A 17666-nucleotide genomic window follows, 5' to 3' on the forward strand; every position below is an offset into this window, starting at 1 on the left:
AATCCACATTATAAAACATTGCGTGACACAGAATCATGTTACAGTTCAGTACAGGAAACGCATACACAGCATTAACCTGGAGATGTGAGAGTATACTTGGTTCGGATAGGCAAGTGACAAACCGCTTCACACGTGCCAGCACGAGGCGGTTTGTCATGCGCGGGATTTACTAAAAGATACAAACCAGGTGGTCGGGTCGAAGTAGAAGCAGTTTGTCTGGAAATGATACGGTTTGTAATGGTGCTAAGTATATTGCACTACCTGAAATCGGATATGATTAAACTAGAGGTTTGCCGGTGGGAACCTGTTAAACTCAGACATATGTGAGCAGCAATAGGAAAGCAACCCCCTCCCAAGTCTCGCCATGCTTACATAAAACGTAAAATAATTATTTAAAAAAATACTTTTTTTAATGGTCATTTTATGTATGATATAGGTTTGAAAACATTTTAATAATAAACTGTAATTTCCTCATAATTACCACCGATGCTGGGAAGTTAACTTCCATTGACCAAAAGACCACCCACATTTACGGACTTAAATTCCAAACTTCCACTTCCCAGAAGAACTAGAACATCTTTTAAAAACAAATCATTGAATCAAAAGGCCCCCTTTGAAGTGGACAATACAGAATATTACCATTATAAGGCTGCAACCAGGGAATACCATCTTGTAAAGTGAAGGAACTTGTTCTACTTACACCAGAATCGACGAGATTATGAAGGACCACAAGGAGATCATCAAAAAAGTCCACATTTATCAGATGAGCAAACCTAAAAACATTGGGATACATTTGGTCGGCGTTAGTGCGGAAAATACATTTTAAACGGAATACTAGAAAAACTGAAACCATAAGGCTCTATATATAGATTTTAAGATAATATTCAGCTCAAGGATAAAAATAATAATAGTCACTCCGATGACCCTGCTGGATGCTGTGTGGGAATCCCACTCCTCCTTAGCAAATATGTGCATTAGGGTGACAGGAGAGGGTCTAGAGCTGCTGGACAGGGTGACACTGTGTGTGCAGCTACGTTATTGACACTTGCTTATACTAACAAGAGTCTCCCCCTCCCCCACCCCCCTAATACCTTTATGTTAATCAGGCTATAGGTATTTATAAGCTGTGGCAGCAAAAGAAGGGTTTTATAAATAGGTTCACTTCGACACTACCTTACAACATGCTAACATGCTATTATAAAATCAGTATTTTTCCACTTTTTCTATATTTTGGGAAAGACCTCCCGTCATGTTCCTGCAGGCACCTCCTAAACTGCCCTGAAACTTTCTGAAGGGGAAGAGTTCCTCTGCAAATCTCTGCTGCATGGGATAGGCCAGCAATGAATCACGTGGGAGGGAGAGCTAAAAATGGAAAGGATGAGGCAAGCAAAGGACTCTGGGAGAAGAAACAGCGACCACAGAGTCTCCCAGACACAGAGGCGATCTCTAAAAAAAGAACATGTTTGTGGATCTGTAATTGGCTATTTCTTTCATATGATGCGTTTTGCTCAAAGTTGATTTTGGTCACACTGAACATTTAAGCTTCAAATATGTTATCAAGACATCATCAGACACACCACACCCACTGTTTCCCCCCCTCCAAGCAATTTAAAAGCAGAAATCTCCCCATCTCTTTTTTTTTTTTTTTTTTTTTAAACCATTTTCTTTACTGAACGGGATCCAGAGTCCCTCAACCGTCTGGTTCCCGACACACTCTCCCCTACCCGCCACCTTTTCCCGATGAAGTTACCTGGTTTAAATCTCCCTTAAGGATGCAGACCAAGCAATATTGTACTTGTGTTTTTTTTTAATATAAATCAGTTCTGTACTATGAGAAAATACTTGTAGCATTTGTTTTTAAACAACTCTGAATGCCATTTTTAATGTATTATAATGTAACAAGCATTTTATTGTTTCAATAGCAACCATGTGCAAAGTCACACCCCTTCCTCTTCTGAAACAGGCTCTGGCACACTCCTTTTTGATCCCTGCTCTCTCTCTAACAGTGTACCAGTATCTAGTAACTGTCTGGTCACATGATCTTCCCGACAGAACGTTGCATTGTGGGTCCTCTTCTGCTGCACTGACGGCCATTTAGTGTACCCCCGAGCCGAATCTTCACCAATCGATCACCGGTGAACGGATCGATCAGCAACTTAGCTAATTACTTATTGTGTAGATTGTATTGATGCGCATATTAAAGGGGGCGGGGGGATGTTCAAAAAAAATATAAAAAAACCCGGACGGTTGGACGCCGCTTTAAATGGGCGCAGAATCTCAGACCAACAGGAAGCCGCGTCATTGGTTATGGCTCCTTTGTACTGGATGGCCATTTAAATCCCAGTACATTTTTATGGAAGGCTACTTAAGAAAGGCCTTCTTGCTGCGTATGACTTCACGTATACCCCTGATGGATGGACTGGCCCTTCTACAAAATAAATATACTTACTTTGCGAGACCTTCTAACACAGCAGGAAGGAGAACAGATTTCTGCGCTCTCTTCAGAATCCTGAAGTAGGTTAAAAAAACAATGTTGAGGGTCTCCGTATGCTGTGGGAAAATGCAGGGGTGGGAGGGAGAGAGAGAAACGCAGTTAATTATTTTAGGGAGAAACTAGCCTTTTTTTGCTTCCACTGTATTTACCCTCTTGATTGTCCAAGGGCCCTCCAACACAAGGGGTTAAATGAGCTGCCTTGAATAAGATTGCCTTATTCTTAGTGCTCTGTAACCTTGTGGTTGCCATCCACTTGTCACTAGCTGCCAATGTCAACGCATCACATACATCTTAATTGGCCTGTCCATAGACTTTATTGCACCAAAGAAACGGCCATCTACTGTCTGGTGCCAGACGCAAAAGCAGATGAAGTGACTTGCCCAAAGACTGAAGTCGCTGACACGTGCCTCCCAGCCAGGCTCTCACTTCAAAGGTCTTTGTCTTCATCATTCCCAGTGGGCTAAGATTAGGGGAGCAGCTGTTTTTGAGTAGTGTGCGACAGTCACTGCAACACTCCCCAAGAGGGCGTCTTGGTCAAACTATTTAGGAGTGGCCAACTCCAGCCCTCAAGGGCCACTAACAGGTCACGTTTTAAGGATCTCTCTGCTTCAGGACAGGGGCCTCAATCGGGGGCTGTCGTTACTTGAAGCATAGATTATCCTTAAACCCCGGCCTGTTTGTGGCCCTTGAGGACGGAGTTGGCTGCCCGTGTACTATTGTCTGTGCTGGTTTAATGTTCCCCCTCGTGGAATGGCCTCCAGCAGATAGGAATCCCCTCTGTATAAGTGATAGTCCGCATGTTACACTGTATAAGAAGAAGTCTCACCAGCTTTATCTTCTTCTCCTTGTTCTCTGAAGCTTCTACTTCCATCAGTTCTCTGTCTAATTTCTCTTCCGCTTTCTTCCACTGCAAAGGCAAGGAGCGAGAACATTAGGGTAGGGAGTACCCGTCGTTTCCTGTGTCCGGGACCCTGATCGCATCACGTGACCGCTCCAGGAGTGACCAAGTGGTGCTGAGAAGATTAACCCATTTCATGCCAGGGCGGTCTGCAATGCATTGCAAAGTAGCGCGATTTACAGCCCGTGAAACCTCAAGATTTATTATTATTTTATTCAGGTAAAATGTTGAGGTTTTTGCCAGAATGTCGACTCCTGTCGGAGATCGCAGGAGCGAGTCACCGTGTAAAGAACAACCTCCTCAATACACCTGCACTTAGATGTAAGCTCCCTGGGGCAGGGATTTCCTCTCTCATGGTCTCGTGGTGTGTGTTGCACTTCTTGCATTCTAATGCCGTGTATCCTCTGTAGTAAAGCGCTGTGTACACCACTGTAGGCGCTATATACAAATATATGCACACAGTACATTTGTAATTAAACTCATCTTTAGTTTGAACCGATTACGTTTGGATACAGATTACACGGACCCCAGGTTCAGATACATTTTTCAAATAAACGTATGTATGTGTATCTACATTTACATAGCGCCAGCCATGGACAATGCGCTTTACAGCAGTCATACACATACATTAGAAAAAAAGGAGTCCCTGTGCTGAAGAGCTTACAATCTAAGTGGACAGTAGGGGGGGGGGGGGGGTTTAATGGTGTGCGTGTCTCCAAGGGGCCACGGTCACTGCATATTAGATGTATAGTAGCAGGCAAGAAAGAAAAGGTCATATTTTACCTTTCTTTGCATTCTTGATAGATTTTTCCTCTTTTCTTTATAGGACATAAATTTCTTTTTTGCGGTAATATCTTCTGCATCTTTTTTTACTTCTACTTCCTTAATTCTTAAGTGAAGCAAGATGTTCATTACCTGGGGTTATCAGGGATCACACACGACGGCAGAGTAGAAAACAGAAGGAGATAAGATCGCAACATTGTCACAGCAAATACCAGCATTACAAGTTCAAAGCCAAGCATAGCTGTTTGGCACCATTCTTATAGCTTTAACAGTAACACACAAACTTCCAATGTGGAAAATAGCTGAAGCGCTCAAATGCAGGTCTAATAACAAAAATAAGCCAAACCACTAAACCAGGGTACTAACAATTGATATAGTACCTATTGTGTAATAGTATGGGTACTATCCTCCTGAAGACAGGTGGTATATGGTGTAACCCACTTACCATCAGTCTCATTGGCAGGTTCCCCAGAGAAAAAGCAAATACTCACATCCTGGTAGGGTAGGTAGGCAGGCTGTGAAGCTACTAATTGCAATACAGGGAAAAAGGAGACCAAAAGCGCACCAGCACAAACGGAGCAGGAAGGACCCAAAACGAAAAATAATTAAAAGGGCACTTTAATGTGACAAAAGACCCATCCAACGCGTTTCGAACGTCACAGCATTCTTTTTCAAGGATCGAAACGCTTTGGATGCGTTCGAAACGCGTTGGATGGGTCTTTTGTCACATTAAAGTGCCCTTTTAATTATTTTTCGTTTTGGGTCCTTCCTGCTCCGTTTGTGCTGGTGCGCTTTTGGTCTCCTTTTTCCCTGTGACAGACAAACTTCCAGCAAGCTCAAGAAACCCCAAAAACCCACAACACAATAAATAAAGTGTGTGTGTGTGTGTGTGTGTGTGTGTGTGTGTGTGTGTGTGTGTGTGTGTGTGTCAAAAGGAGTGCTACTGAGCGTGGCCATATGTATACAACATAAGGCAGGAAAGACCAATACTGCAGCCAATGTGACAAAAATACAGTGAGGTAAATGAGAATTTTAATCAGGTAGTGTTAGGACCTGCTCACTGGTCATGCATTGATGTGGCTTGCAGGCTTATAATGCTTTGGCTAAAGGGTGTAACCAAATGGCCCTTTTTCAAGAGAATATACAAGTACAGTATTTCACGGTGTATTTTTGTCTCAGATGTAGCATTGGGCTTTCCTGTCTTTAGTTTTAACACTAACACAGAATAGGGTGTATACGGACCGCCACTCTTTACATTCTAATTATACAATCCACAGAAAAAAAAACCCATGCATATATACATATATATACTACAAAAAAAGTGTCACAGTATCAATTCAAATTGAGCCAACACTAGGACATACTATTTGAAAATGAAGCCCATTAAATACTAAATAGATTGTATTTTATATTAGATTTAGGTTAACATTTTTGCATATTTTTACTATACATTTAAAAGAGCTCTTCCTGCCTCCAGGGGAGGTTTTTATTTATAATATCCGATACTTCGCTCAGCAGCAACGAACAGTTGAAATGTTAAGACCCAGGAGGTCAAAATGAAGCTCTCCCCAGAGCGGACTGAGGTTACCGCGGAAATGAAGAAAACAACGATTTAAAAAATATGTATTATTTATTTTAATAGCAGGAAATGTTTAGGGGACATAATACTAGCATTATAGGAGTTAAATGCTTCTACGGGGGGTTGCTGCTTTAGGTGCTGGACGTGTGCTTTGCAGAGAATGTGTTAAAGGGGATAAGCAAATAAGCAGATCTATGAACGCTTTACCTCGGGTCGGACATCATAATTTCTGCTCTTCACCAGGCCAGAAATCACTTTCACAGCAGCCAGAGACGCCTGGCCAACCTTATCTTGTCTGAAGAGCCTTTTCACCGCCTCGAAGCATGTGTCAGCAATCTGTTTCACAAACACACAGATTGGTTGCTTGCAAAACAGAGCAGCGATTTAGTGGCGAGCTCGGCTGTGCCATCGTTAAAATCGCTTTCATACACCAAAGAACAACACATAGTTCCCTATTAACTGCGTTAGGGACTAGCCCATGGAGAGCAAATTCTTCATTCCCGGGCATAAAAGTGCAGCGAATGTCTGACACACAGGGTTATGTACTGCCATTAATTACAGGGGGGCTCCAAAATGTCATGAACTTAAAGTAAATCAAATAAATCAGCGGTGCAAACCCCTCGACCCCCCCCCCCCCAAACCAGGTCAGGTTTTCAGCTGGGGGGGGGGGGGGGGGGGGGTTTGCACCGCTGAATTATTTGATTTGCTTTAAGTTCATGACATTTTGGAGAAATTCGGCGAGTTGCTGCCCATGCGAAATCTCACAAGATTGAAGAGAAAACCTGCAAGAAAATGTTTGCAAAACTATTTTGAAGAAATTCGCACTCACACCTCTAGCGGCAACAACTGGGGCGGTCCCATCCCCGGGGGGGGGGGGGGGATTCAGGGGGGTCTCATCCCCGGGGGGGGGGATTCAGGGGGGTCTCATCCCCTGGGGGGACTGAGGGGGGGTCTCATCCCTGGGGGGGGTCTCATCCCGTGGGGGGGGGGACTCAGGGGGGGGTCTCATCCCCGGGGGGGACTCAGGTGGGTCTCATCCCTGGGGGGGACTCAGGGGGTCTCAGGGCGGTCTCATCCCCGGGGGGCGGGGGGGGCTCAGGTGGGTCTCATCCTCGGGGGGGACTCAGGGGGGTCTTATTTGTTCAAACAAAAAAATAGAAGATAATAGAATTGAACTATTTTCCCCTTATACAAGCACTAGCTGTGCTCCTCTCTGTTACCCCCTTATACAAGCACTAGCTGTGCTCCTCTCTGTTACCCCCTTATACAAGCACTAGCTGTGCTCCTCCCTGTTACCCCTTATTCAAGCACTAGCTGTGCTCCTCTCTGTTACCCCCTTATACAAGCACTAGCTGTGCTCCTCCCTGTTACCCCCTTATACAAGCACTAGCTGTGCTCCTCCCTGTTACCCCCTTATACAAGCACTAGCTGTGCTCCTCCCTGTTACCCCCTTATACAAGAACTAGCTGTGCTCCTCTCTGTTACCCCCTTATACAAGCACTAGCTGTGCTCCTCTGTTACCCCCTTATACAAGTACTAGCTGTGCTCCTCCCTGTTACCCCCTTATACAAGCACTAGCTGTGCTCCTCCCTGTTACCCCCTTATACAAGCACTAGCTGTGCTCCTCTCTGTTACCCCCTTATACAAGCACTAGCTGTGCTCCTCCCTGTTACCCCCTTATACAAGCACTAGCTGTGCTCCTCTCTGTTACCCCCTTATACAAGCACTAGCTGTGCTCCTCTCTGTTACCCCCTTATACAAGCACTAGCGGTGCTCCTCTCTGTTACCCCCTTATACAAGCACTAGCTGTGCTCCTCTCTGTTACCCCCTTATACAAGCACTAGCTGTGCTCCTCTCTGTTACCCCCTTATACAAGCACTAGCTGTGCTCCTCTCTGTTACCCCCTTATACAAGCACTAGCTGTGCTCCTCCCTGTTACCCCCTTATACAAGCACTAGCTGTGCTCCTCTCTGTTACCCCCTTATACAAGCACTAGCTGTGCTCCTCTCTGTTACCCCCTTATACAAGCACTAGCTGTGCTCCTCTGTTACCCCCTTATACAAGCACTAGCTGTGCTCCTCCCTGTTACCCCCTTATACAAGCACTAGCTGTGCTCCTCCGTTACCCCCTTATACAAGCACTAGCTGTGCTCCTCCCTGTTACCCCCTTATACAAGCACTAGCTGTGCTCCTCTCTGTTACCCCCTCATACAAGCACTAGCTGTGCTCCTCCGTTACCCCCTTATACAAGCACTAGCTGTGCTCCTCTCTGTTACCCCCTCATACAAGCACTAGCTGTGCTCCTCTCTGTTACCCCCTTATACAAGCACTAGCTGTGCTCCTCTCTGTTACCCCCTTATACAAGCACTAGCTGTGCTCCTCTCTGTTACCCCCTTATACAAGCACTAGCTGTGCTCCTCTGTTACCCCCTTATACCAGCACTAGCTGTGCTCCTCTCTGTTACCCCCTTATACAAGCACTAGCTGTGCTCCTCTCTGTTACCCCCTTATACAAGCACTAGCTGTGCTCCTCTCTGTTACCCCCTTATACAAGCACTAGCTGTGCTCCTCTGTTACCCCCTTTGCTGTCAGGGGTCTGAATGGAAGATAAATAATAACAGGAACAAGAATAACGATCCATAAATGAAGACAGCGGCCGTTAAGGCGCCAATGGTAGTGATATGTTTATGGGTTAAATCTGCGTCATTTACACTTTATCATATATATATATATTAAAAAAAAAAATCACAGACTTTAAAAAAAATAAAATAAAATTTTATATATATATTTATGGTTCATTTGTAAATATGGGGAGATGACACACGGGGGGGGGGGTCATTCTCTTTGGCTCGTCCCTTTTGTCTGATGTCACTTTATGGACAGGGTGGCCCAGACCAGGATCACTCAACTCCAGTTCTCATGACCCCCCCCCAACAGGTCAGGTTTTAAGGATATCCCAGCTTCAGCACAGGTGGCTCAATTGAAGATTGAGCCACCTGTGCTGAAGCAGAGACATCCGGATAACCTGACCTGTTGTGGGGTCATGAGAACTGGAGTTGAGCGATCCTGGTCTGGGCCAGGGCTTTTTTCAATCAGGGCTCCCTGCAATTTTCAGGTCATTTGAAAAAAGTGTACTAAATATAGAAGAATTTGCAATGCATCTGATCACAGACGCGCTATTAGAGAGGGTTGGGGTTCCTTACAATGCATCTGATCTCAGACGCGCTATTAGAGAGGGTTGGGGTTCCTTACAATGCATCTGATCTCAGACGCGCTATTAGAGAGGGTTGGGGTTCCTTACAATGCATCTGATCTCAGACGCGCTATTAGAGAGGGTCGGGGTACCTTACAATGCACCTGATCTCAGACGCGCTATTAGAGAGGGTCGGGGTACCTTACAATGCACCTGATCTCAGACGCGCTATTAGAGAGGGTTGGGTTCCTTACAATGCATCTGATCTCAGACGCGCTATTAGAGAGGGTTGGGGTTCCTTACAATGCATCTGATCTCAGACGCGCTACTAGAGAGGGTCGGGGTACCTTACAATGCACCTGATCTCAGACGCGCTATTAGAGAGGGTCGGGGTACCTTACAATGCACCTGATCTCAGACGCGCTATTAGAGAGGGTTGGGGTTCCTTACAATGCATCTGATCTCAGACGCGCTATTAGAGAGGGTTGGGGTTCCTTACAATGCATCTGATCTCAGACGCGCTATTAGAGAGGGTTGGGGTTCCTTACAATGCATCTGATCTCAGACGCGCTATTAGAGAGGGTTGGGGTTCCTTACAATGCACCTTATCTCAGACGCGCTATTAGAGAGGGTTGGGGTACCTTACAATGCACCTGATCTCAGACGCGCTATTAGAGAGGGTTGGGGTTCCTTACAATGCATCTGATCCCAGACGCGCTATTAGAGAGGGTTGGGGTTCCTTACAATGCATCTGATCGCAGACGCGCTATTAGAGAGGGTTGGGGTTCCTTACAATGCATCTGATCCCAGACGCGCTATTAGAGAGGGTTGGGGTTCCTTACAATGCATCTGATCTCAGACGCGCTATTAGAGAGGGTCGGGGTACCTTACAATGCATCTGATCTCAGACGCGCTATTAGAGAGGGTCGGGGTACCTTACAATGCATCTGATCTCAGACGCGCTATTAGAGAGGGTCGGGGTTCCTTACAATGCATCTGATCTCAGACGCGCTATTAGAGAGGGTTGGGGTTCCTTACAATGCATCTGATCTCAGACACGCTATTAGAGAGGGTTGGGGTTCCTTACAATGCATCTGATCTCAGACGCGCTATTAGAGAGGGTTGGGGTTCCTTACAATGCATCTGATCTCAGACACGCTATTAGAGAGGGTTGGGGTTCCGCAGAATTTCACAATACAATAGGGTTCCTGAACCACCCAAAAAAGGGTTGCAAACCACTGGGCTAGACATTGAGTTAACACTGATTTACTAGCACTCAACCATATGATTAATTTATAAAATGTTTTACCAGGAAGTAATACATTGAGAGTTACCTCTCGCTTTCAAGATGCCCTGATCAAAACAACATTTAAAAAAAAATTTAAGCATACATTGCACTTTTAAAAAGGAGATTCCAAGATGTATTTTGCATCAGAAACGTCAGTAGAAACATGGGATAATAAACTATAAATTATAAACATGGGATTATAAACACAGCTTCTGTATGGTTACTCTTTATCAAGAGTTAAGAATACATTTATTGATAGGGAAGTTTGACATAAAGCAAACATTCCTAAACTGCATACAGTACTGTAGCATGTGTTTCTTCTCAAGGACGTGATCCAATTTCATCTTATCTCCTGCCTTGTGTGATACATCTGTAACACACTACTGCCCTCTAGCGGTGACAGAATAAATGTCATTCTCTATCTTTCATATGGGGAAAAATTCCAGTCTGCCAACTCTATGGCTGTAAGCCTCTTAGGCCCGTTCTATACAGCATGCGGCCGTGCGTGTCTATGCGAACGCGCGTGCACGTCCCGCATGCTTTTTGTATGTATACTGTGAGAGCTGTGAAGGTACAGTGTATGTGTGCTTGTGTGTGTGTGTGTGTGTGTGTGTGTGTGTGTGTGTGTGTGTGTGTGTGTGTGTGTGTATGTATGCTTGTGTGTGTGTGTATGTATGTATGAAAGTATGTGTGTATGTATGTGTGTGTGTGTGTGTGTATGTATGTGAATGTGTGTGTGTATGTATGTGTGTGTGTGTATGTGTGTGTATGTATGTGTGTGTATGTGTGTGTGTGTGTGTGTGTGTGTGTGTATGTATGTGTGTGTGTATGTATGTGTGTGTGTATGTGTGTATGTATGTGTGTATGTGTGTATGTGTGTGTGTATGTGTGTGTATGTATGTGTGTATGTGTGTATGTGTGTGTATGTGTGTGTGTATGTGTATGTGTGTATGTATGTGTGTGTGTATGTATGTGTGTGTGTATGTATGTATGTATGTATGTGTGTGTGTGTGTATGTATGTATGTATGTATGTATGTATGTATGTATGTATGTATGTATGTGTGTGTATGTATGTGTGTATGTATGTATGTGTAATTTATTATTTATTTAAAAAAAACATTGGTAAAAATAAAATATTTATTAAATTTGTGTAGACACACACACACACACACACACACACACACACACACACACACACACACACAGCGGAAAAAGATGATTTTCCCCGTCTTCGCCGCTGTCTGTCGGCTCCCCGCCATTATAGAAAGGCTGACTAACGTCAGCCAACTAAAATTCCACTATACTGTATAACAGCTCATACCCATCTCTAACGGAGGTCACATTAGTGACTATATATATTGGCAGTGCGCAGTCTCTCAGGCCTTTGCAGGGTGCTGGCTAGGTGGAGAAGGGGTGTGGATGCTTGAATATAACAAGGATGGGAGCACCAGTAACTTTTGTAACCAAAAAATGTGTGTGTGTGTGTGTGTGTGTGTGTGTGTGTGTGTGTGTGTGTGTGTGTGTGTGTGTGTGTGTGTGTGTGTGTGTGTGTGTGTGTGTGTGTGTGTGTGTGTGTGTGTGTGTGTGTGTGTGGTGAGAGAGACAGAGAGAGAGAGAGAGACAGAGAGAGAGAGAGAGAGAGAGAGAGAGAGAGAGAGAGAGAGAGAGAGAGAGAGAGAGAGAGAGAGAGAGAGAGAGAGAGAGACAGAGAGAGAGTGTGTGTGTGAGAGTGAGAGTGAGTGAGTGTGTGTGTGTCTCAAGCACGCGCATTGCAAGTGAAACTTTTGTTTTTTTTGTCACGGAAATTGTAATTATACTCAAAAGTCTTTCATTCAATCAAAAACGCCAAAATACAATTTCAGTGACAAAACACAAACAACACAAATAGTCCCGAGGTGCTCAAGTCCAGTTCTCAAAGGCCACCAACAGGTCAGGTTTTCATAATATCCCTGCTTATGCACAGGTGGCTCAATCAGAGCCACCTCTGCTGAAGCAGGCATATCCTGAAAACCTCAATGCTTCACAGACACGGACATACTGGTTACTTGAGAGAAACTCGTGGCAAACCATGTCACCCTGGGCTTCGTCCCCCGGTAACGCTCACTCCCACGCTGGGGAAGTACTTACACTTGTTACCCCGAGTAATTGTCAGTCCCTTGCATGAGATTAGTAATGCGCCACTAGTTGCCGTGTGGGCCCTCATGGCATACACGTTGGGCTCCTGATTTAGCAGCTGCAATACCTTCTCCATAACAGTTTGATCAAGATGGGGCATGGGGGCCAGCCTGGGGAGATTAAAATGATGGGGGGAGGGGGGGAGATAAGATGGGGCATGGGGGCCAGCCTGGGGAGATTAAAATGATGGGGGGAGGGGGGGAGATAAGATGGGGCAGTGATGGGGGGGGGGGCAAGGATGAGCTGAGATGATGATGGGGGGGAGGTGGGGGTATATTTTGTATTGGGAAGGTGGGGGGAAATTTATAATGTATTCGGGGGTATTTTTTATATGTATTCGGGGGGTCTGGGGGTCTAGTATTGTGTTCAGTATTTTTGGAAAAGCAACCTGGCAACCCTAGGCACGTTCTATAGTGCCGGGTGCGTGCTACGCTGTGCGCGCGCAGAATGTTAGTCAGCCTTTCTATAATGGCACAGCGCGCGAGCACGGCAGGGGGCGGGAAGCCGCAGGGAGCGGCAAAGATGGGGAAAAGATGATTTTGCACCGCTACTGGCGCTCGTGTGTGTGTGTGTGTGTGTGTGTGTGTGTGTGTGTGTGTGTCAATGATTGCACAAATAAAATAAAAAAATATTTATTAAACTTTTCTTTAAAACACACACACACACACACACACACACACACACACACACACACACACACACACACACACCCAACCCACACACACACACACACACACACACACACACCCAACCCACACACACCCACCCAATCCACACACACACCCACCCAATCCACACACACACACCCACCCAACACACACACACACACAACACACCCACACACCCAACACACACACACACACACACACACACACACCCCCAACACACACACACCCACACACCCACACACCCACACACACACACACTGCAGCTCCCGGCTCTATAACAGGGAAAAGCATGAGGCACGTGCAGTATAGAACGGGCCCTAAATGCAGCGCTTGCTCCACAGGAAACCAAAATAGCGACGGGCAGCAACTGGACCGGACCGTTTGCGCGTTCCATGTAAGGTTTTGGAGCCACCTCTCGCTCTCTCACCGGCTGCGGGCAGCGACAGCAAGAGGAGTTCCCCGCGCTGTCTCCTGGGGGGCGGTTAATTTGTTTTATTTGGCGCTCCGCACCCCTGCAGTGACCGAATGAGGTGAGCGCGGTGCTGCCGGTGCCAGGGAGCTATTGCCTTATTTTTTTCTTAAAGCTACACATTATTACCCTTACTAACGCCAGAAAAAACCCATAGCAAATACTGCATGCGTGGGAGAGAACGCATTACCGGGGTTTTCAATGCAGCCGCTGCTTTGCTTGCGATACATTTCGTGGCAGCATCGCATTAACCGGTGAAATAATATCTGGTGCCTCTGTACATAACCAGATCTGCAACATCACATTGTACAGAAGGGAAACAAGCGACCACGACCACGTGCTTTGTGTGGAGGGGAGAAGTCTGGGGGATTTATAACCTACATCGACCTTAATCTAAGACTCACATGTAGCTATAGTAAGAAAGAAATAGACTTCTTAGGCTGCGCTTATAGTGCCGGCGATGCGACGTCGCTTCAAAACAAATGCATTGAATCTGTAGCATGCGCTTATAGTAGAGGCGACGGCGACAGAGCGACGTGAATCTCTGTAGTCAGTAGAATTTGATTTTTACAGAGACGGTCTCACCATGTGACAGGATGTAACCAATCAGATAGCTTCTGATGCAGGGAGAGGGCAAATGTGTCTGTGTTTTTATTGTATTTAAGTTTTTTGCTTTTATTTACCAGTGTTTATTGATATATATCTTTTATTATTCTTAGGTATAAGTCCTGTACTAAATACTGTGTGACGGACGTATATTAGATGTTTGTTAGAATTGCATTCCCAAAGTTACATGCACCGGTTCCTCGCCCTATTGATTCAAGCAAAGCTAGTAACCCTGCTTAAAGCTGCAGTTCAGGCAATATCCTGCATGTGTGTTTTTTTTTAATAAATCAGTTCTGTAGTAAGAAAAAATACTTTTAGCATTTTCTGTTTTAAAAAAAACATCTTTGAAAGACCAATTTTCTTGTATTCTATTTTAACAGCCATTTGCTAAGGCACTGCCCCTTCATGTCCTGTCACAAGCCCTGGCACACCCCTTTGTCAGCCCTGCCCTCCCTCTAGCACATGTCAGTGCAGGAGTGCTCATGAATATTTATGAGCTTCCACTGAGTGACAGAAGCAGAGGAAATACATTCCCCATATTTAAAGATGTCGCCAAACTTTGCCGATCAATAGACGGAGAACGAATTGACCGGCAGCTATACAGTTCTTTAGGTAATTAGAAATTGCCCACATGAAACTATTGAAGTAAAAAAATAAACTATAATTTTTTTTTTTTATAAAGCCTGAACTGCAGCTTTAATTGCAACGTATTCACAATTAGTGCTGAGATGGGGTGTATATATAGCCAAGCAGGTGGGGGCAAGAGACTCCTGACGAAGCTGCACTATAGCGAAACGCGTAGTCTGTTACCAGCCCCATCGGAGACTCAGGAGAGTGGACCAGTGTCGGGGAAAGAGTCATCCTGGTTGCTAAGCGGCCGCTACCATAACCAGGAAGTGAAGTCCCCGGGAGAGATGGTCCCGTGGAGTGTGGTAAGAACGGGACTCGCCGAATGAGGGCACTAATGGTTTTTAAAAAATGATCTCGATGTAAGCCTCGAATCTGGAGGGATTAGTATTTATATAAATTACCTTTTCCAAGTACAGTACCATCTGCCCTATTATAGTCTTTCTTTCCTGGGATCGCCGGAACCAGTGTATGGCACGGTCACCTACATCTAGCACAGCTTGGACATGTCCCATTATTCTGCTGGTTTGTGAGTATAACAATTGGAGGGTTATAACCGCAAAATATCCAGATAAGCCTGCAATAATACTCTGTCAGCTCCTCTTTTTCTCCGTGGTACATTTCCCCGCTCCCCTGCTTTGTGGATACCAGTGGCTGATGATATTTTGAAACCCATCTTGTTTCAAAATCTGAGTGGAGGAGGATATCGTCCGTTTGCAGAATTTATGGCAAATATTTACAACTACTATAATTATCACAAGTGTGTTTTTATTATATAACACTTTCACGTGCACTGTAGTGCTCCTCACCGGTATCACCATCATGTGTGCACTAGAATATTCACATTGGAGGACCCTTACATAATCACTTAATATTCAGTAACGTTGAGCGCCACTTATGATTTTTTTTTGTACACGTTACCTCTGTACTGTACATAACCAGATCTGCAACATCAGCTTGTACAGAAGGGGGAAAAAAAAGCTACCAGGCTATAAGAAAAGGAAACGCCAACACACTGATTTAGACACGACGTGGCATGCTCACCTGCTTGTACTGGTCATTGATGAGGGGAACGACCAGCACGATGATGTTGTTGTGAAAGTTAAAGTGAGCCAGAGACACGAGCAGCTCACACAAGCATTTCACGGCGATCTCAGCCAAGCCTTTATACGCCTTCAACGAGACAACTTCACTTTTCTTGATCTTCATTTGCTTCCAGTCTACGCGAGTAATAAAATGGTGAGGGTGGGGGATTCTGGGGGGGATATAGGTCCAGGGTTCCGGCATAGATTTATATACTCTGGTAAATCTAGTAGCACAACCCACTAATAAAGTAAGAGACACGATGGGCAGCATTAGGGTCAATGTCTAGAATTCTCTTAGTGGCCGGAAGACGAGGAGAAAAGGAAAACAGAAACGGCTGCTCATTACAGAGAAACAGAAAACATGGATGGATAAATAATGATCGATAATCTTGTTTGCTCGGTATCCCTCTCACCTGACTGAGGGTGGTCTCTCTCCTCAACCCCACCCTCCCCCGCCCTCCAACGTACTCTCTCTGTAGTTACATGTAATAACAGTTTACCTCTACAGTAATGTAACCATGACACTGGCTTTGGCCAGATTTTAATTGCACTACTCTCAAAAGCATTTGCTTTATTCAACCCTGTCAGGGCTCACATTTTAACTAGTCTATGGGACAATAATTACATATATTCAGTGTAGGTACCTGCAGAATATGGTTATGCCTTGTCGTGGCTTGCAGGCTTATTACGCTTTGGCCAAAGGGTTTAACGAAATAACCCTTATTCATGAGATCACTTATTTTAGCCTAATTGGTAGGAGCGCAGGAATCACTCTTTTTGTTTTTCTATATGCAAGGCCTATCTTTTAACCAGCAGCAAACTTCTATAGGGAGGAGCGCGGTATTATGTACACACACACACGGTATTATGTACACACACACACACGGTATTATGTACACACACACACACGGTATTATGTACACACACACACACACGGTATTATGTACACACACACACACGGTATTATGTACACACACACACACACGGTATTATGCGTGCGCGCACACACACACACACACACACACACACACACACACACACACACACACACACACACACACACGGTATTATGTACAGTCTCTCACATGTAGTAACAAATGCAGTAACACTGATTGTTCAAGATTTACGTGTACATCTCTATATACATCCGGACTTGTTGAGATGTTTAGGAGCAGGAAGCTAGTGGACGCCAGCAGTGTGTCTCAAGGGGGGTTAAAGAAGTGCAACCGTGAGGATCTCTTGTCACCACGGTCATCATTTAAAACCCTCGTGACATCTACTTTTGCCCCTCCCCCTATTTAGAGACGCCTAATGTTTATCTCCAACACTGGAGACATTGCCTTTGCCTGGAGAAACTTAAGCTGGGAAAGACACGCTGTGAAGATGCAATGACCTTGGTTCTCAGATTATAGCAATTATCCCTTGGTATTCAAACGTCTATAAATCTCTTTATCGTGTAAAATGAAACACAAAGGAATGATATAAAATGGTCAATCTCATAAATAAAGGCTTAAAAAGGAACAAGCTGCCCTGGTTGCTAAATCTTTGAATGACATGAAGCAGGGGGTGCCCCCGGCGCTGATACCTCTGCGGAGTCGCAAGATATTTGGCCTTTAATTAACCACAATCTGTACTCAAATAATAGCCACCAGGGGTCAGCCTTGCTCTGCCGGGCAATATAAAGATGCAACATCGCGTGACATCACAGCTCTATTGGCGAATCAGAGGCAGTATTTGTATATAGAATTGAGAGGACCACAGATCAATTCCAAAGAACCCACTGGTAAAATAGGAGGGGGAGA

At 44.9% G+C, this 17666-nt stretch overlaps 1 protein-coding gene across 2 annotated transcripts in view; it reads right to left on the reverse strand.

Annotated features, from left to right (window-relative positions):
- The window catches only part of NOC3L (NOC3 like DNA replication regulator), a 61799-nt gene that overhangs the window by 11021 nt on the left and 33112 nt on the right, over positions 1-17666 (reverse strand). For both annotated transcript variants that reach the window (XM_075612817.1, XM_075612816.1), the window contains exons 10-15: positions 15824-15999; positions 5962-6090; positions 4176-4307; positions 3321-3401; positions 2450-2550; positions 701-773 (exon numbers count right to left, since the gene is read on the reverse strand). In XM_075612817.1, the coding sequence (XP_075468932.1) occupies positions 701-773; positions 2450-2550; positions 3321-3401; positions 4176-4307; positions 5962-6090; positions 15824-15999 (692 nt within the window). The remainder of the gene's footprint in view (positions 1-700; positions 774-2449; positions 2551-3320; positions 3402-4175; positions 4308-5961; positions 6091-15823; positions 16000-17666) is intronic.

This window comes from Ascaphus truei, chromosome 8, assembly GCF_040206685.1.
Source record: "Ascaphus truei isolate aAscTru1 chromosome 8, aAscTru1.hap1, whole genome shotgun sequence".
NCBI lineage: Eukaryota > Metazoa > Chordata > Amphibia > Anura > Ascaphidae > Ascaphus > Ascaphus truei.